The sequence below is a fragment of the Sapajus apella genome, unplaced genomic scaffold (genome assembly GCF_009761245.1).
Source record: "Sapajus apella isolate SASKATOON/1434 unplaced genomic scaffold, GSC_monkey_1.0 scaffold1, whole genome shotgun sequence".
NCBI classification, from domain to species: domain Eukaryota; kingdom Metazoa; phylum Chordata; class Mammalia; order Primates; family Cebidae; genus Sapajus; species Sapajus apella.
This window is the reverse complement of record NW_022436941.1, coordinates 11,058,957-11,079,888: the sequence shown is the minus strand read 5'-3', so window position 1 is coordinate 11,079,888 and position 20,932 is coordinate 11,058,957. Positions and strand designations below refer to the sequence as shown.

General features: G+C 34.0%; 1 protein-coding gene across 3 annotated transcripts in view; it reads left to right on the top strand.

Moving 5' to 3' along the window:
- ADAMTS19 (ADAM metallopeptidase with thrombospondin type 1 motif 19) overlaps positions 1-20,932 on the top strand; it is a 242,712-nt gene that overhangs the window by 109,252 nt on the left and 112,528 nt on the right. For all 3 annotated transcript variants that reach the window (XM_032261509.1, XM_032261570.1, XM_032261621.1), the window contains exons 9-10: positions 18,292-18,432; positions 19,938-20,088. In XM_032261509.1, coding sequence (XP_032117400.1) covers positions 18,292-18,432; positions 19,938-20,088 — 292 coding nt within the window. The remainder of the gene's footprint in view (positions 1-18,291; positions 18,433-19,937; positions 20,089-20,932) is intronic.

Genomic DNA, 20,932 nt, shown 5'->3' with positions numbered 1-20,932 from the left:
TTAACTATGTCTCAGGTACAGTTATAAATATTTTACATAGATTAGTTCACTTAATACAAACCCAAGGAGGTAATTATTATTCTAATTTTCTTTTCACTGAAATTAATAGCAATAATTAATAATAGCAACACTTATATACTATTTACTATTAATATTTGCCAGACATGTTTCTAAGTGCTTTGTATATACTCACAGCAATTTTGTGATGTGTTATTAGTGTGCTCATTTTTCAGGAAAAATACTGAAATATAGAGAAATTAATTTACCGTCCTGAAATTATAAAAATGGTAATTGTTGGAGTGAGGGGTTTGAACTCAAACCATTCAACTCAGGTCAAACTGTTCCGTAATTCTACATTAAGTTGTCTGTTATCTTAGGGCCTAGATTCCTCATCTGTGAACAGGGATATACCTTTGATATGAGATTAGTTTAGGATTCAAATTACATAAAACTATGATCATATTTTTAGGAAGTTTATTAAAGTAGAAATGGTGGCCTGGAGCAATGGCTCATGCCTGTAATCCCAGCACTTTGGGAGGCCGAGGTGGGCAGATCATGAGGTCAAGAGATGGAGACCATCCTGACCAATATGTTGAAACCCCTTCTGTACCAAAAATACAAAAATTAGCTGGTCATGGTGGTGCATGCCTGTAGTCCCAGCTGCTCAGGAGGCTGAGGCAGGAGAATCACTTGAACCCAGAGGCAGAGGTTACAATGAGCCAAAACTGTGCCACTGCACTCTAGCCTGGCAACAGAGCAAGACTCCATCTCAAAAAAAAAGTAATGCACGGGTTGGGGAATCAGACTTAATTTTGAATGCAGGCTTTCCTAATTGCTGGCAATATCAGCAGTACAAATGAAAGTGTTTTATTTGGACTCAGATTTAGTGAGGCCCTACTCAGGGAGGTGATCTTTATGGAGGACCCTTTAGTTAAAGACATATTTAGTTTGGCCTTCAGTGTTTAAAAATTGAATTAGTTGCCAACATTAAAAAAGTATAAATTTGACATAAAAGTAAGATTTGCAGACCTGGTAACACTCAATCCACAGTCTCACATGGCAGCCATTCCTAGGAGCTGGGCAGTATCTGTACCCCTTAAATTAGACCCGTCTTTCTCAGTTCATCAGAGGCCCCAACACTCTGGTATGGTATACCCAGCTCACTTCATTTTCATTATATTCCTGGAGTCTGTAGGCAGTTGAGTAAAGTTTTAGTTGGCAGTGGAATTTGATTGGTAAATGAAAGCTTAGAAGAAACAGTTTACATAGGACATGACAGTAGTTAATTTAAAAAGTTATTCCCATAAACACAAGTGATCAAATTGTGATCAGATAGCTCTGTGAATTATCAAAAATTAAACATAGCTATAGCTAAGTATCCATAACCCAGCCTAAGAAATAGAACAATATCAATAGCAATTGATTTTTAATTTTTGTAATTGATCAAAATTTACCCCATGGAAATGTTTCAAAATGTGTATACACTGTGGAGTGGCAAAATTTAGCAAATTAACATAAGTATTACCTCACATACTTAGCATTTTTTTGTGTTGAGAACTTAAAGTGCACTCTCCTAGTAACTTTCAAGTAATTGATTTTTGATGACACCATTTTTAAATGTATAAATATGCGGTTGTCCCTCAGTATTTGCCAGGGGATTGGTCTCTACATATACTCAAATCCATGCACATCCAAGTCCAGCAGTTGGCCCTGTGAAACCTACTTATTTGAGATGTTTGTCCTCTATATATGCAAGGTTAGCAACCTGCAGACACTGCAATTTTGATCCTCATTTAGTTGAAAAAAAAATTGCCTATAAGTGGGCCTACACAGTTCAAACCCATGTTGTTCAAGGGCCAAATATCCTTTCATATTCTCCCATACAGGCTTTCAGTCTTCAGTCAAATAACCAAGAAAAAGAAGAGTTAATTATTTACTTAAAAAAAAAGATAAATATACCTTAACATCATCATTCTTTATGGAAAGTGTACAGTGCAATAATCTTGTTTAATATATTGTTCTAGGAATGATAGGCTATAGACCCTTAATTCCAAAACAATTTCGATAACTGAAGGGTATTTCCAGTTTAGTCATAAAACCTATGAAAAAATCATAGGCATCATTTAAAGGAAAAAATGCTGAGAATAATGTCTAGAGGCAAGAAAAACATTAATAATTTTAAGAAGCTATATGTAAATTAATCATAAATATAATTCTCATAAAATACAGATTTATTAATAATTATGATTTTTGCTCTTGAGCTATGCAGTAACACCTTGATATACAGTGTATATTTCTGCAGATTTTAAATAATTTTGTCAAGTACCCTCAATAGTAGAGCTTACTTTTAAAAAATATATTTTTAAACAGATATGCTTAAAACCAGATATGCAAAATTAATTTCTCCAATATTCATTGTATTCTAAAATGTAGGAAAAATACTAATTAAGGGAATCAAACACAATACAGGTTAATTTATTAACATCTAAACTGTTGACCATGGAGCTACCACTATTTAAATCAAAAACTAAATGAGGTAATTTAAGGAAAAGACACTTTAGCTTTATGTAGTTGGTTTATGACCAGGAGCTCAGATTGGAATAGCTCAAATGGTACCAAAATATTATTTTATTTGACTTTTATAGAGCTGTACCCAAAATCAATAGAGATGTGCCAAAGGTATGTGTAATACTTGATGGACTAGGACCAGGATGTGATATATGTTGAACTACTCTGTTACCAAAAATTCTTCATAGCAGTAAGCAATATTTGTCTCAAAAGTAGTGGCTGGTGTTTTCTCCATGCTAGACAGCGAAAAAAAACAGCAGTCACAATAATGTCATGTTTATAAAAAACAAATAGGAAGAAATTTATCTATATAAATTATGTCATCATTATCATACAGTATAAGATATAAGGCACAATGTAAGAAGAAATAAAGAAAGAAGGTTATAAGAAAAAATGTCTATATGCTCATAATCTCTCCAGTGGGGAAAGTCTTCATGGATGTTAAATAATGACATCTACAGATTCTATGCACATGCCATTGTGCATGCACATATTACAGAGACACAAACACATATACACACAGAGCCCTTTTACTTAGAGGTATGATTAAGAGTTAGCTACTTAAGTGAAACTCTTTAATCCTATATTTTTCTTTTTCTTTTTGAATTTCCTTTTCTTTTTTTGTGTTAAATTATGTAAGTGAAAACCATCTTCTAGAAACTAAAAACGAACTATGACATCATATCATTCTGCAACTCGCAATCTTAGAATAACAGAATGATTCCATGTAAACTTCAAGGAAATTACATGTAAAATAATCACATATAAAATGTTTCAGAACAGATCTAGAAATTCCCAGAACAAGTTAACATATAGCTGGAAAAATCAATATGTTCTACTATGTATTAAAAGAAATGACTCTTGGGGATGAAGACTTGAGTATATAAAGAGGGCAAACATTTTTTCTTTTACTAGTGCAAAGGAATCTAAAACAATGTCAGCCAAAATGTATTGAAATCTTCCTTTGGCAAATTATCAACTTAAAACTATATAATTAAATAGAAAAGTGAAAATTAAAATCTACAGTAAGAAAGAGGAAATAAATTATTTAAGCCAATGTTTAAAAATTGCATTTCAAAACAATTTTGTGGTCTAAGCACTAAAGTGTAGGAGTTATTTTCCTGGTAATCACAATTTTTGACAAGAAATGTTTTTACTGGTAGTGCTGAGTTAACACATATTTGTCAAATATAATTGGTATCTTCATAATTTAATGTGATGAAGTCTAAAACTTTATTTTTGTGAATGAAAATCCTTAGAAAATTTTTCATGAATTTGACAGTTTATTGAATTCATATATATGTACATATTTATTATATCCACTATATTTTATCTGATCTTTATGAACAACAGTTTGTTAAAGGGATTTTATTTTCATTTTTGGCCATAACTTATTAATAGATTAATTGTTATTAGATTGCTATGTTTTGGGAGAAGAGTCCCAAAGACTACTCTTGGGTTGATTCGCTAGCATAACTCAGAAAACTCAGCAAAGCTGTTTTGCTCATGGTCACAGTTAATTACCATGGAAGGATATAAATTAAAATCATCAAGGGAAAAAGTCACATAGGCCACAGTCCAGGAGACACCAGGCTTCAAGCTTCCAGTTGTTGTGTCCCAGTGGAGTTGTACAGACAGTGCTTAATTCTCCCAGCAACAATGTGTGAAATCGTCACAAAGTATTGGCAACAAGGGAAGCTAACCTGAGCCTTGATATCCAGGGATCTTACTGGAGTTTGAACATGTAGACTTGGTTGACTTCCCACAAGGCAAGCCTTCAGTCTCCATCCCCTCCAGAGGTTAACCTGGCCCTAGTCCCCCACCATAAATTTACATTGTTAGCAAAAACCATCGTGGTAGAAGGCCTCAAGATAAACAAAGATGTTCTTCTTGTCAAAGATACTTTGGAGGGATATGCCAAGGACTTAGAGGTTACTTCCTAGGAGTCAGGCAAGGACCAAATAGTTCTTTGGAATATGCAGGTTTTGGACTACTCAAACTTGTTAACTCTTTACTGCACAATTACAGAATATTTTTAAACTTTCAAAATTTCGTATTTTGTGTTGACTTGCCAAAGGGATTTTAATAAAAACAACAGTGTATTCTTTCATTAGCAGGTACTGTGCTAAATACTGTGCATTCATATCTAATCCAATTGCATAAGAAATCTGGAGCTAAGTATTGTCATGCTTGTCATTTTACAGATGAGAAAATTGAAACTGATAGAGATTAATTTTTTAGTTTATTTGATATGAATGTCATCTTTTCATTAAGTGTGTTGTCAAGATTCTTCCTAATCATAAGTGATTTAATCTTGATTTTTAATGTTTATATCCTGTAGATTTTTTTAATCATCAAATTTCATACTTTTATAATTTCTTCTTTAGGTTTTTACAATTACAAGTACTTTCTCATTCTAAAATTATGGAAACACATTTTTATATACTTGTCTTATGTTATCTCTCTCACTCTGTCTCTCTTTCTCCCTTCCTCTCACTGTTTAACACTTTAAGCCCTCTAGAATTTACTTTAGTGTACATAGTAAATTTCTATCCATGAAAATCATATTTTGCATTAACTGCTCAATAAGTGATCTTACTACTCAAGTGTGGTGTGTGATGAGATGGGGCTCTATGCCAGCATATAGCACATTGCTTCCTTCACTGAAAGTCTTGACATGAAAAAAAAAAAAAAGCTGAAGTATACTGTGTGCTTAGTGATGTAGCTGATTCACATTCTAGCAGCAGCTACTTATCAGGATACAAATCAGTAACAAAAGGAGTTTATCAAATGGCAGCGAGTGCACCAACCACACTCTGAGTAGCCCTGCCACATAGGAGATGTGACAGTTGCTGTTCAGTCTAAGTCACTCTTGCACTAGGAAGTTGCATTTGAGTTGCTAGAAAACCATCAATTTTTATTTTTGGCCTGAAAGGTGGCTTGTACTTGCATATTTTTGTCCTTTTTATTCATGAAGCACATAGACATAATCCTATGGCATTCATTGCAAATAATAAAAGTTGTTCTTTTGTACAAATATTTAGTGGTATCTTATTTTGTTATATAAACATACTATACTTTTACACACACACACACACACACACACACACACACACACACCCCATAGGCTTTTTTTCCGTTATGTCTACAAATAACTCCATTATCTTTGTGGATTCCAACCAGAAGTGACTCTTGCATTATTGTGTATGGTTTTAGGAAAATTTAGCCCCAAGTCTAACATATTGTAAAAAATATAAATTATCTGGGAAATAATAATTTTAAATATACTTATTAGTAGCATAATCCCATGACCATTTTCTGACCTTGCTAAATCTGGACATTTATTGATGTACAGAATTTTGCACTGGCTTAGCACATTGAGGCCAAAGACTTCTGCTCCCACCTAAAGAGGGAAGGCAATCTAAAAATACTATTTTAGAGACGATTGCCAAAGCTCACACAGCTAATAAGTGCCTGAATACATGATCAAAGCCAAGTCTGTCCAAATCCAAAGCCCATGTTATTAATGACAGTGCTATGCCAAAAACATGGAAGAGTTCTCCTAGCTAACTTTACTCAGCTTACTTCTGGGCTGGCTGAGGATGATCTGTCCCTACCTTATCTCCTCAGTCGTACTTCATTCCACACTCCCTTTCATTCTCAGCACTAGAGTTCCTACAGTTTCCAAAGTACCATGTTCCAATGAGAACACATGGAATCAGGGAGGTAAACAACTCACACTGGGGCCCAGCAGGAAGGACTGGGAGAGAGAGCATCAGGAAAAATAGCTAATGCGTGCTGGGCTTCATACTCACGTGATGGGTTGACAGGTGCAGCAAACCACCATGGCACACATTTACCTATGTAGCAAACCTGTGCATCATGCACATATACACCAGAACTTAAAATAAAAAGTACCATGTTCTTTTACACTGCAGGACCTAAGTACATGCTGTTCCTCTACTTGGACTATACTTATGTTTTAAGTTTAGCTTAATGATCGCCTCCTGCTCATAGTTCATATACCCTCTCAAGAGCCATGTTCTAAAGGAAGCCTGCTCTGTAGGTCAGTCTATTAAGCATTTTAGTGATACCACCTCCTTCGTAAATGTGCATTTGTTCATCTGCTAGGTATATATTTCATTAGGCTGCAAGCTTCAAGAAGTGAGGAACCATACCTGTTTTTGCTTATAATGGGATTCTTAATTCATTTGACAGTGCCTGGTATATATTAGGCACTTGATAGGTATCAAAATAAGTGAATGATTGAATACAGTTATTATCTTAGTAAAGTATTATTATGCATAGATTGTCAGTGAAACTTGATTCAAAACAGATGCTGCACGCATATTCAAATTGTTTAGAATGTTTTTTTGATATTGCATGTGACATTCAATAAATTATCAGGCAAATTTTTATTAAAAGAATACCCTGTATTTTGAAATGTACAAGTCCACATAAGTGAAACTTTATTCTGGTACACACATGCAGAAATTGACTACCCCAGCCCTAAAACTGTTGCCCCTGAAGTCCTCGTATGACAGTAAATCGAGCTCCATCCTTCTAGTGGGACACCCAAAAGCCAAAGAATTATCCTCGAGTGCTCTCTGTTTCTCATAGTCCACATTCAATTTATCAGCTGTTGACTCTACCATAAAATCCATCCAGAATCTGATTACTTCTCACTAATTGTCCTACTAATTGTTGGGACTAAGCTACCAACGTCTCTTATCTGGACTATTACAGTAACCTCTTTAATAATCTTTCCTTTTTAGCCTTTGCCTCCTATAGCCTGTTTTCAAATCAGAGTCAGGGAGATTCACTTACAGCAAAGTAAATTGCCTGGCTTCTTTACTCAAAACCTTCCAAGAGCTTCCTGGTTCACTCTGTAAAATCCCCAGCTCACACCACAGCCTACCAAGCTCTGCATGTTCTAGCCTCCTTCCCTATAGTCTTGTCATTCCCCTCTTACCAACAGCACTCCAGATTCATTGCCTCTTTGCTGAAACTCAAACATATGAGACAAACACTCACCTCAGGGCTTTTGCCTTTCCTTTCATTTCTGCCTGGAAAGTTTTCCAGAGCAGCAGCATGGCTGTCTCCCATTCTTCTTCTTTAGTTCTCCACTCATGTATCAGGGTTCAGTGAGATCTTTCTGATAATATTTCTTAAAATTGTAAGCACAACCACTGCCTGGGCTTATTCCCCTTTGCCTTCCTTAATTTTAATCATAAAACTTTTGAAAATGTAACTCTCTATCCTGTGTCTCTTTCTTCTGTTTGTACATGAGATCTTGTCTACTTAGCTCACTGTCATATTCTCAGCACATTTGTACATTTATAACTTATACTTGTAATGGATAAAGTCAAGAAAATAACCAGTAGAGCCCCAACAGAGTTTTATATTTTTACATGTTGAAAGAGACTGTATTAAACATATACCACTTACCCACTGATTGAGAACTTTATGTAATAATTAGACTCTACTTCATAGGGATTCTGAATTGGGTAAAATTATATGAGTTAGGGGAAATTACCTATATATCATGTCATTATAAAAATATCAAGCATGTTTTCTTATGGCCAAAAATGTATGTGTTTTTGGTTTTTGTTTTGATTTTTGAACCAGAGGAAAAGGTCTAATATATATTATTAGACTTTGGCATGGAGATATGGTTTTTCCACTAAGTAGGCAATTCAGGAGTTTCTTCAGAACTAAAAGGCCAATGGGGCAATAAATATACAAAGTTACCTCCTTGAAGGCAATAACTATTTGGGGTACCTGCTAAAATTTTAAGGATTGCCAGAGTACCAAGAGTACAGACGTCTTGTGATGAATAAGCCTTGGAAATCAATAACGTGTACATACATACTAACTACTCTAGAAATTGTGTCTGGATAGAATAGAGGGGAGGGCCAGGCTACAAACCTGCTTCTTCAGAATTCTCTGTTTCTCTTACTGTCACCATTATTGCCATAAAGCCTTTAGTTGAGACATCTCAACCATCTTTAACTCTTTCTCCCCTTAGTTACTTCCATAATCAGTGGCCAAATTCTACTCATTCTTCAGATGAGAAATCGATCTCAATAATCTATTCTTTCTCTTGTTATTCCTCCAGGCTTGGACTCTTGTAGTATCCACTTAACTGGTATCCTGTCCTTTACTACCTCATCTTTCTAATCTAGTCACACATTATTAAGACTCAGCTTCCTGAACTGTGGTCCTAATCTGCATGTCAGAAAACTTGCCTGTCACAACCTAATGAATGAATTTGAAATTCCTTAGCCTTAGATTCATGACTTCTATGGAGTGACCCTAGTCTATTTTTCTAACTTTACAACCTACTCCTCTATTTTGTGAATGCAAATGATCCACAATTTTCAAACACTGTGGCTTTCTTTGGGCTTTTTTATTGTCCCACCTTCCAGCACTACTGATTTATACCTATTCCAATTTTACTTACCTATCAATGGCCAAGACAAATGCTATCACTTTTGTGAAAGTAAATTTGAAAGCCTGGCTGGAAATATGTTTTCTTTTTATCTTCTTTTTTTTTTTTTTTTTTAGGATGGAGTCTCTGTTGGACAGGCCATAGTACAGTGGCAGCGTGGCAACTCACTGCAACCTCTGTCTCCTGGGTTCAAGCAATTCTCTTGCCTCAGCCTCCTGAGTAGCCAGGATTACAAGTGCCCACCACCATGCCTGGCTAATTATTATTATTATTGTTATTATTATTTTGAGACAGAGTCTCTCTCTGTCACCCAGGCTGGAGTACAGTGGCATGATCTCTGGTAACTGTAAGCTCCACCTCCCAGGTTAAAGTGATTCTCCTGCCTCAGCCTCCCGAGTAGCTGGGACTATAAGCATGTACCACCACGCCTGGCTAATTTTTGTATTTGTTTTTTTAGTAGAGACAGGGTTTCACCATCTTGCCCAGGCTAATCTCAAACTCCTGCCCTTGTGATCCACCCTCCTCAGCCTCCCAAAGTGCTGGGATTACAGGCGTGAGCCACTGCATCTGGGCTGTTTTCACTTTTAAGTCTCTTGAACTGATTATTGTACATAACATTTGTCACTTAAAATTATTTTGATATATACTGATTTATACTTATATTTACCTATGTATAGATTCTGAACTGAATAACAATCTCTGTGAAAATAGGATTCATGTCTAATACATTTTTTCCCTCACAGCACAAAGTTGAATGTATTATACGTCATAAGTACTCAAACATTTGCTGTATGAGTGAATAAAAGTTTGTTGTATGTATGCTCATCTGTTGGTCATCCTGAGGTCCAGGACATAAGGCAATTGAGTCCCATGGTAGAGGAATCAGATTTCAAGGAATACAATTGCTTTGACTAAGTAATACGATTTTATGAGAAAATATGGTTTTATTGATATACAAATATAATGGTAATATATTTTTCCTTTTTGGTACATATTTTGAATTCCTATTTAAGATAAACTGTATGAAAGTATAATAGTTAATTCCATTTAAGTTACAATGAGTCTACCTTAAAATCGGGTTACAGGCCTGTCCAACTATTTCCTGCAAATCCTAAAGTTATGAATGTGGAAGGGCCAAATCTAGCAATTGTAGTAATAGGAATATTTAATCTGAAATTCTGTTAATTCACAATAGGCAGGCAAACATACCTGCCAGGGTATAAAAACAACCTGTGTCTGTCAACAGATGAATGTATAAAGAAAATGTGGGGTAAGGGGAGTGTATGCACACACACACACACACAATTTTTTTCCATTATGTAAGCAGAATTCTATATATATAATGGAATATTCACTATATATGTATTATTATTATATATGTATATATACAATAGAATATTCATTATATAAATGGAATTATACATATGTGTGTATGTATACATAAATATAATGGAATATTGCTACATCTTTAAAAAGAAGGAAATTCAACTGTTTGCAAAAATGTAGATGAACCTTGAGGGCATTTTGCTAAGTGAAATAGGCCAGACACAGAAAAACAATTACTGCATGATCTTACTCATATGTGGAATCCAAAAACAAAGTCAAACTCATAGTAACAGAATGGTGGTTACCAGGAGCTGTGGGATGTAGGGAAATGGAAGATATTGGTCAAAGGTTACAATCCTTCAGTTATAAGATGAATAAATACTGGAGACCTAACGTACAGCATGATGACTGTAGTTAAGAAGTTAGCATATGCCCCAGGAGGCATACATTAGATTTGGCTACTCTCTCTCAGCTTCCAAGAAGAGTCCTTTTCAGAAGTGAATAAAATTTGGCACTCATTTCCATTGATGTACAGCAGTATATCTGCTCTAAGAAGAGAGGATATGCTCTAAGAGGAGATTAGATCTACACTAAGAACTAAATAAATATCAGGTACAATGGCTCGCGGTGGAGCACACCTATAATTCCAGCACTTCGGGAGGCTGAGGTAGGTGGAACACTTGAGTTTAGGAGTTCAAGACCAGTCTGACCAACATGCCAGCTTGAGGCATGAGAATTACTTGAACCCAGGAGGCAGCGGCAGTGAGCCAAGATCATACCACTATACTTCAGCCTGGGCAATACATCTAGACTCTATCTCAAAAAAAAAAAAAAAAAAAAAGAACTAAATAATAAGTAAATATGAAGTACATCGTCCCCTAAGACTTTTATAATGGGAAATAGATTAAAAATGATAATAAATTGTTATAACAGGCAAAAAAACAAATATGCTCTTCTAGAAATCCATTACTTTTTAAAATGTTGAAAATTAATTTTTTGTAGTTACTGTTGTTGACCAACTAAAATTGGTAATGGCTATCTAAATTTACTGTCCCCATTGTACTTAGAATTTTCTATAGCAGGTGTCACAGGTATCTTCGTCTGGCACAAATGCCTTGGTAAATGTTAAAGACTACCTAAGTGGATAGGAGAGAGGGAAAGTGCATTATTAGACATACAGCCTTGAGCTTGAATTCTTGTTCTGCCAGCTACTTAATGAACAAGATTTGGATAAATCAATCTGTTTGTATTCATCTCCCTTATTCCTAAAATTTGGATAGTTTTTAATTTCAAGATTCATTGTTAGGATTTGTGATACTCTAATGTCATGGCATAATGATTGGCACATAATACAGAGTGATTGAATGATAACAATAATTAGTAGTATTGAAGTTATTTTATAAATAACTTAATATGAAAAGGAGATTTTCAGCCTTCAGTGGCCTTTCATCGTTCTGTTCTTTCTTGGAATGATTTCATATCTTTTAGAGGTTTTTAACCAGGTTGACAAGAAATTTACTTATCATGAAGACTCTTGTACACTAGTAATGCGGTTTTTGTTTTTGATATTTTATTTAGACAATGATACTATGTAGAGTAGAGAGCAGTTTTTCCAAGTTAATTATCATAGAATTTAGCCAGTATACCTGTGGCAGCTCTCCCTACTTTAAGCTCTAGAATACATGTGAGGAACATGCTGATTTGTTACATAGGTATACATGTGCTATGGTGGCTTGCTGATCCCATCACCCTGTCATCTACATTAGGTATTTCTCCTAATGCTATCCCTCCCCTAACCCCCACCCCATGACAGGCCCCAGTGTGTGAGGTTCCCTTCCCTGTGTCCATGTGTTCTCATTGTTCAACTCCCACTTATGAGTGAGTACATGCGGTGTTTGGTTTTCTGTTCCTGTGTTAGTTTGCTGAGAATGATGGTTTCCAGCTTCATCCATGTTTCTGCAAAGGAATGAACTCATTCTTTTTATGGCTGCATAGTATTCCATGGTGTATATGTGCCACATTTTCTCTATCCAGTCTATCATTGATGGGCATTTGGGTTTGTTCCAAGTCTTTGCCATTATGAACAGTGCTGCAATAAACATACATGTTCCCACACCACATTCTCTCCAAATGTAGGTTTGGATATTGAAGAGGGAAAAAAAATCACCCAGCTAATGAACGACCTTGGAAGAACTGGCTTTTGTTTGCAATTCTCTAATGTTTCTTGGCAAATGGATGTCCTAGAGTAAAGCAAACCTTCCTGGAGTAGATCATCTATTAACTTTTTAGGCTCACAATTTCTCTGTGTTGGCTAGAGGCCACAGTAGTTTCACATCTCTAACGACAGCATATTTGGTGTTTCTATGATCCTATATCAGTTGATAAATTAGCAGACATTTAATAAAATATTCAACAAAATATGTACTCTGAAGACATACATTCTAGGTAGTGTTATTTTATATATATATTACTTTAAATTAACCAGAAATACAAGGCAGTTCTGACATGTCTTACATACCATACATTTGAAGGTCACAAAAGTTAAAGATAATAATAAAGATGGGCTACAATTTATTGAAGAATTCTTTTTAAAAGCAGAAAGTCTGTAAACGCAGATTAGGATGGAAGGTATTCTAATGGAAAGAAACTATACAAAAGGTTAGGCTGGACTTAACTATGAAAATCGGATTTATATCAGCTTACAGATGTTTTGAATAAAAAATGTCTTTTATTCTGTAGATCATTGCTTCCCAGAATTTTGAGTAATTAAGAATCATCTAGAAAATGTGTCAAAATGCCATTTCTTAGGCCTTACCTCTAAATATTCTCTTTTAATTTGTTGGGGACAGGCCCGTGAATCTGCATTTTAACTACTCTAATGTCCTCGTGCCCTGTGATTCTGATGCAAGTGGTTCATTATTCACATTTTTAAAATCTCTGCCTGCCAGGTGAAATGAAAAGTTTTTACATAGGAAACTAGCCTTTTCTTTTTTTGTATTAGTACACTCATAAGAAACTAGCACTGTTAATAGCATGGTTTAATAAGGCAAAGAGTTAAATGGCAGGACAACAGTCAGGCAGGTGTTACAATAATCCAGAAGTAGAAAGAATCAGCACCAATTTTGGTTAATAGTAATAGCAGTGAAAGGGGGCAGATAAGTGGGAGAGGTTTAAGGAATATAAGACTAACAGGATCCAGGCTTTCATTGGCTACGCATGAGCAAAGTATAGTATTCCAATCCTAGCAGATAACACACTCTTTGATTATAGGAACGGAGTCTTATTCGTTTTTATGACTCCAGCTCAGCACAGTAGTGGGTTCTCAACAAGTGTATGTGCATTATTAAATACACCTGTAATATAATGCACAGCAAAGTCAAAAGGAATATTTTTATACCTCTACTTTTCTTCTTTTAACCTCAATTTTTTTACCTTGCTTTTATGTAGCCTTTTGACTTGCCAATAAAAGTACGTTTCATTGTTTGTACAAATTGAAATGGCTTAAAATATAAAGAGAAATATGATATGAAGTATCTTGTGTCTTAATGTCTGAATTTTTCTCCATGAACACATAATAGTGAAATTATATCAAATTAGAGATACTCACTGAATTCTAAGAAATATGAAATTAAATGTCATTTTGTATAAATATAATCTACTTCCAGTAAGACATTGTAATAGTTTGTTTCTTTCTTTTATTAATATTTCAATCATATATGACGTTAGTGGAAAATACTACGTCATAAAAATGCTTACTGTATTCAGCACAAAAAGTCTACTGTTTTAAAGTATTACTGTTTACAAATCAGATCCTTTCCAAATTATCTAAAAAACATGAGTAGATTCATAAGGCTTCTTGTCTCTAATTCTTTAAATATCAAAAGGGACCATCTTCAAAATCCAAATGCTTCTCCAGCTTTCCGCAGGATATCACAAAACTCCTGGCAAAGACTTTTAAACAAGTTGAGAAGTTTTATAAGATAAAAATATTTTTTCAGTTGACTTGACAACCATGTACAATGTTAGTGAAGAGTTTATTTGCCCAAGGCTCTTTGTCAAAATGAATTTAAACTGAGATTATTAAAATGTAGTTCAACTGCAGTGTGTGGAGAGGTGTTGCTAATGTCTTACTTAGAGAATGTTTTCCATACAATACATGTGGCTTGGTTACAAGGCTCCACATGTAGAGGTGTATTTCTGCTAAAAGAACAGAGGCATTTACAATTATTCAGAAAACAATAAATCATCTCCAAAATTGGAGAGTTTTGATCCAGAAAGAAAAGCACTATTGTGTGGTAGTTTAGAGGTTCATCTGTGTGAGCATCAAACTGCCAAGGTTTGAGTCACAGCTTCAGCATTAACTTCAGCAGCTTCCTCATTTGTAAAATGGAAGCCATGATATTAGAAATATTATGGGAATATTGTGAGGATTAAGTGATATTATCATTGTCAGTGGTTAATATAGTAGCTGGCACAGGTTAAAATGCACAATTAATTGTTTGATTTCAAACATGTAGAGTCAGGGCTAAGTAGTGTTTCCTGACAATTCCAGATGTGTGATTAAAAAAGCCCTGTCCCACTTTAATGAAAATCTTTTCTGAGTTAAATAGCTTTAGGAAAATTTAACTAATGGTAAACAATGCTTGAATCACCAGATATCTCCATGGCTGAAGCTAATTTCTTACATGAAAATCAGGATCAGGATCCCAAAAGGAAAATGATCATCCATATTTGGAAAATCCTGTTATACTTTGGTGGGAAAATGTCCAAATTGCAAAATCTTGGAAGCAATCTCTTTCCTTCCCTTGTAGGAACACATTATTTAGGAAGGTTTGTTATTTCTGACAAAAACTAGTTACCCTTGAAAAATAATAGCATTTGTGTATGGTTTGAAAGATTATGTCACCACAGATGGAAGAGTCAAGCACGTTCCATATGGCAAATGGCTGTTAATTAACAGTTCAGCCAGTGATGTGTGCTACATCCAGAATCAATGGCAGAGAGGATACAGAACACTGATGGGCTGCATTTGAACCATACAGTTAGAATTATATTTAAGCCACTTTTACTGATTTGTGATATCATGCCATATCTATAGTTTATTATTTTAACTTAATATTTAAGTAAATTCTTTCTGTTGTTATTTTCTTGGTTTTTCTGAAGTCTACACTTTCATTAAAGAAAGGAAATACAGCAAAGTAAATTTAATGCAATTACTGATAAAACTGTTTATGTATCTCTTGACAAGTTAGAATGATGTAATAAAATTTCTCTGATTTATTTCCCCAGTATAGAGGATCATTGTGGATTCTGCCTGTATTCCAGGCACTGTTCAGGCCCTAGATGTCATGCTTATGCAGTCATCCCAACAAATCAGTCAGTAAAGTATATTTAACAAATATGGCAACTGAGACACATTTACATATTGTTATTTAACTTGCTTTTGGTCACATTAATAAGGGAAAGATACAGAGATTAAATTGCTTTCTAACTTCAACATCTTTTTACTCTACCTCTAATATTTTAATTGAACTGGTTCATACCTATTTCAAATAATCTCTTATTTTTCCTCTTTATCTTCAAAGTATGAAAACATTTATCTTCTTATTTTCTCTGTCAGTTATTCCATTAATATGTGTTGCTACAGACTCTATTTGAAAAATTAATTAGATTAGGAAAGAAAAATATGATTAACTGATAAATTTTTCTAACACAAAAAGTGAAAAGTAATAGTCAATAATGTATTTTAGTTTTATTTAGAGCAGAATATTTTATAGTTAAAGTTAGCATGGTGATATAGTCTTAATTCATTAATGACGTGGAATTTATTTATTCTTTTCATATTATCTTCTTCCCTCAAAAACATATTTAATTATAAAAATTTGGATTCAAATTTATAATTTATCTTAAAAAGGCAGTTTGGTAGTTTAAAAACTTTTTATTTTAATTTGAGGAGACATAGGCAGTCAAATTATAATTTCCCTTAGCAATTTCTATAACAGTTCTTTTAATATCATGTTTTAAAACACAATATAGATATTCTTGTGAATTTTTCATTATGAAAACAATTTTATTATCTAGAACATAACAGAGAAAGAAGAAAAAAAAATGGACTACCCTGCCATTATCTCAGCCTTTGCATGTACCAAAATTGACTTTTCTCCACTTCTTCAGTACTAACCCTCATTCACAAAAAAAATATTTTACTGGCCTCATTATGAGAAGTCACAAGAGACTACATAATTTTTTTTTCTACATGATCATTGAACCCATGATTCAACATTGGTTACAGAGTCTCAAGAATTTAGAGAGTCAACCAAAAGTAAAAAATTATAATGTAATATAAAAAACACTGTAACAATATTGCTCACAAAATCCTGTGGTGGGGAGAAGAGGTAGTACAAATGGGTGAGGTAGGGGTTAGTGAAAGAAAACCTGATAGAAGTAAACTGCATTAATGTTGAAGATTAAGTAGAATTTGAGCTTCGGGCAAAGAAGCTGAAGGAAAGGTACTTTAAACAGGGTATGGAGTTGGGGGATGGAATTTATACATGCCCAATGTGGAATGGTTAATCACGTGAGTTCTAGAGCCAGGCATCTCAGTTCAGACATTATTACTTTTCAATTTCTCATTGTATATTCTTGGACAAGTTACTTCGTATCTGCAAAATGCATGTTATAATCAATCCTACCCTATCTGGTTGTTTAACTCAAGTTTATACATTCCCTTATATGATTTATGATACCTAGAATATGCTAAATAACAATTAATTTCAAGAAAATAAAAAACAACATAATGTTTGGGAAACTGCAAGTCATTTGGTATTGCTGAAGAAAAATTCTAATAATAATGTGGAAGAATATGAATGGGCTATGTGTCATGTTAAAGAGCTGGAAATTGTCATTTGGATAATGAGAAAACAGAGGAATGGAATAGATAGATGATGTTTTAAGTAGATTTCACTGGGGCAGGGTAGGAGTAGGAAAAGGGAGAATGGTGGTAAAGATGAGAGGGATACAACACCATAGCCATTGTCAGGACTTTGTATACACTATAATAAGGATACTATATAATCATTTTTAATAGTAACAATAGGAATAGAAGGGAGATGACAGTTGAGTGAAATATTTAGAAGGTAGAATTGGCAGGGCTTGCCTCTAACAGTAAATAAAATAGATCCTGTGCAATAATTCAGGAAAGGACAAAAATAAATGATGACTTGAAGATGCGTTATTTGGCAGAACTTAGTGGCCAGCAAGAGCATAAAAAGACACCCAGAGAAAAAGAGAATAGAAGAGTAAATAGACAGTTGAAAGTAAGAAAGGCCGCCTTAGACATACTGAATTTAAGGTATTTCTAGAACATCTATTTAGAAATAAGTCAGACTTTTAGAATAGTTTCAACAGATTCGGGATTCACTAAAAAAGATGAAGGCCAGGAATGCAGAAAGTTTCCCAGGATAATTTGTGTTATATGAGGTAAGAAAGAGGAAGAAGGTGGTCTAATGAAGTAGATGGTGCAGACATAGGAAATTAAAAGATTAATGAGGTTTCAAATTTGATAAAAGATGCGGTTTCAAATTTTGAAGCAAACTTGACTCAGGCAACAGCAAGAATCCAGTGTGGTTAAATATAAATGTATTATTTCTGAGTTTCATACATATTATTATGCGAAGAATATATAGATCAGTATAAAGGATCTAAACATGTCATTTTGTAGGTTAAGGAATTTTTTTTAATTAAATACATATATTTACCTTAAATTTGGGTAACGAAATTTAAAAAGTAACTTAATCTGAAATCTAATTTTATTTTGAAATTAATTTCCTTAAATTTGGCTCCCATTATTTTAAGTATTTTAACCGTTATTTAAATGCAGCTATCAAAAGCTTAAAAGTAACATTTGCTTAATGTAAACTTTAAATTTTTATCATATTCCAAACCAGCATGGGCATTAACCATGACAATGACCACCCATCATGTGCTGATGGTCTTCATATCATGTCTGGTGAATGGATTAAAGGACAAAATCTTGGTGACGTTTCATGGTCTCAATGCAGCAAAGAAGATTTGGAACGATTTCTCAGGTATGGAGGTCACTTATTGTTCTTGCCTTTTGAATGTTTATGTGTGCTGTTTCCTTTTCTAACTAGAGAAGCCAGTGTAGCAAAGTGGAAAGACAATCAGAGTAGAAGTGAAGGCACTTGGATTCCAATCCTGGCTTTTCCATTGGCTCATGGTATAGTTTGGGACATGTTATTTAATCCATCTGCTTTTGAATTTCTACCTTTTTCAAAAAGGACAGTTAAGATTATTTGTAAGATTGAAAAATTGTTATAATGATTTCTTAAATCTGTCACAGTATTTAATTGCCTCTTCAATTTTTTCTGAGTGAAAATATTCACACTGTTCATCACCCAGCACATCTGTTTTTACGAAGAGCAGAGCCCCTCTAACAAAATCTTGACTTTTCATTTATAATACTTCTATGCTTTGAATAATTTTTCATTAATAAGTACTTTTCACCATTATCATAGCCCTGGAGTCTCTACTTTTCGTTCTGTGGCAGTAACACTTTCTTTCTTGTTGGAAAATTAATGAAAAATATTACTATTGTTCTAATTTTCCTTTAAAGCACTTGTTATTTACTTATTTCTCTAATTATAGAAGGATCACCTGAAGCAGTAGACAATATGCAAAGCAGTTAGTGAGATGCTTAAGGTATCTAAAACAAATATTAATGATAAATACAGGAATGCCTAGCTTGCTAAATTCACTGCACAGATGAACTGTATTCATTTTTCTATACCATTTAAATAGTTAAGCCTATTTTTTCCATTAAATGGCTATGAAATCTATCAAACTATAATGTTTACCACATTACCATATATTTGCTCTAAAATATGTACAAAATAGTCTGCACATACTCCCTGTCATAATAGTCTAGAGAATAGCACTCAGAGCATGTGATATTTCAAACACACCATCAGTAGCTGCATCAGCAGCCCTTCTGTAGGCCCTAATGAGTTCCTAAGGAACATACATGATTTTTTATGGCTGTCTTCACATGAATCAGGACTTCTATGACATCAAATACCACTTTAAAATATATTACAAAGTTTTATACAAAGTTGTATCACAATGTCAAGCACAAACATATCTACACTGTTAATATTCAGCTAAGGATGCTTTCCATACATTCTTTAACTACCCAAATATAGCTGATTTCTTACATTCACATACTACTTTGTGGCAAATTACTCTGATACTGAGCTTGTATACCTATTAAATGCATAAAATAACACCCACTTCACAGTGTTATGTAGATCAGCTGAGTTAATTCATATGAATGTGTTTTATACACCAAAAAGTTCTGTTAACTTGAAAATTATTATTAGGATTATCTTCATTGTAAATAAATGATTTTTGACAAATACAGTAATTTCTATGAGTATTCAATTTCTATGAAGGGCTTAGAGTAAAAGTAAAAATATATTTTTTATATTATAAAAATGTGTCTTGTTGTATGCTAACTAATCATATCAGCTTGTCACATTATTTAAAAATTTTACACATACCTGCCTATTGCCAGGTCAAAGGCCAGTAACTGCTTGCTACAAACAAATCCACAGAGTATCAATTCTGTGATGGTTCCCTCCAAGCTGCCAGGGATGACATACACTGCTGATGAACAGTGCCAGATCCTCTTTGGGCCATTGGCTTCTTTTTGTCAGGAGATGCAGGTAAGGATCCCGATGGGATTTTTGTGCATTCATTCATTGTTTAGAAGTATTGATTGGTAAGAGAAGGTAACTTTATTTTAGGGTCTGTGGATCAAAAGCACCCCAAAATAGAAAAGAAACATTTTCTAAGAAAATGTTTGTGCATTTTTTTCTTATACTTTGGAAGTGATAGAAATAAGATGTGAGCATTTAATCAAAGTCAGTAAAGGAAGACCTAACAATTTCTACTTTGAAAATTATATTGAAGTCAGGGAAGTATTTTTATTATATCGGTTCAATGCTTTTGTTTTAAATCCCATAAGTTTTCTCTCCATATCTGCAGGAATTGGTTTCAGTACCCACATCCTGTTCCCTGAGATACCAAAACAACCAGCTGCTAAAGTCCCTTGTGAAAAATGGTGTAGTATTTGCATATAACCTACCCACATCCTCCCATATGCTTTAAATCATCGCTAGATTACTTATAGTAGCTGATATATTGTAAATGCTATATAATTATTATAGCATGTTATTTTATTATTTGTATTATTTTGTATTGTTGTAGTGTTTTTTTTTAGTATTTTTTTTTTAATCTGTGGTTGGTTGGATCCCTAGACGCTGAATCTACAAACAGGGAGGGCCAACTGCACTTTCTTATATGGAAATGGGTAAAAATGTGATAAAATCTATGTATGAACGTGTAATTGTGGAGGAGGAACTATATATTTTAACCCTAAATTTAAATTTTAAAAGTACGTTTTATAGGAACAAAAATTAAGAGAGTACATTTCTACATAAACTAGAAGAAAATGAAGAATGTATAATGGTAAAGCAGTGTTTATATATTAATATTTCAATAGTCAAT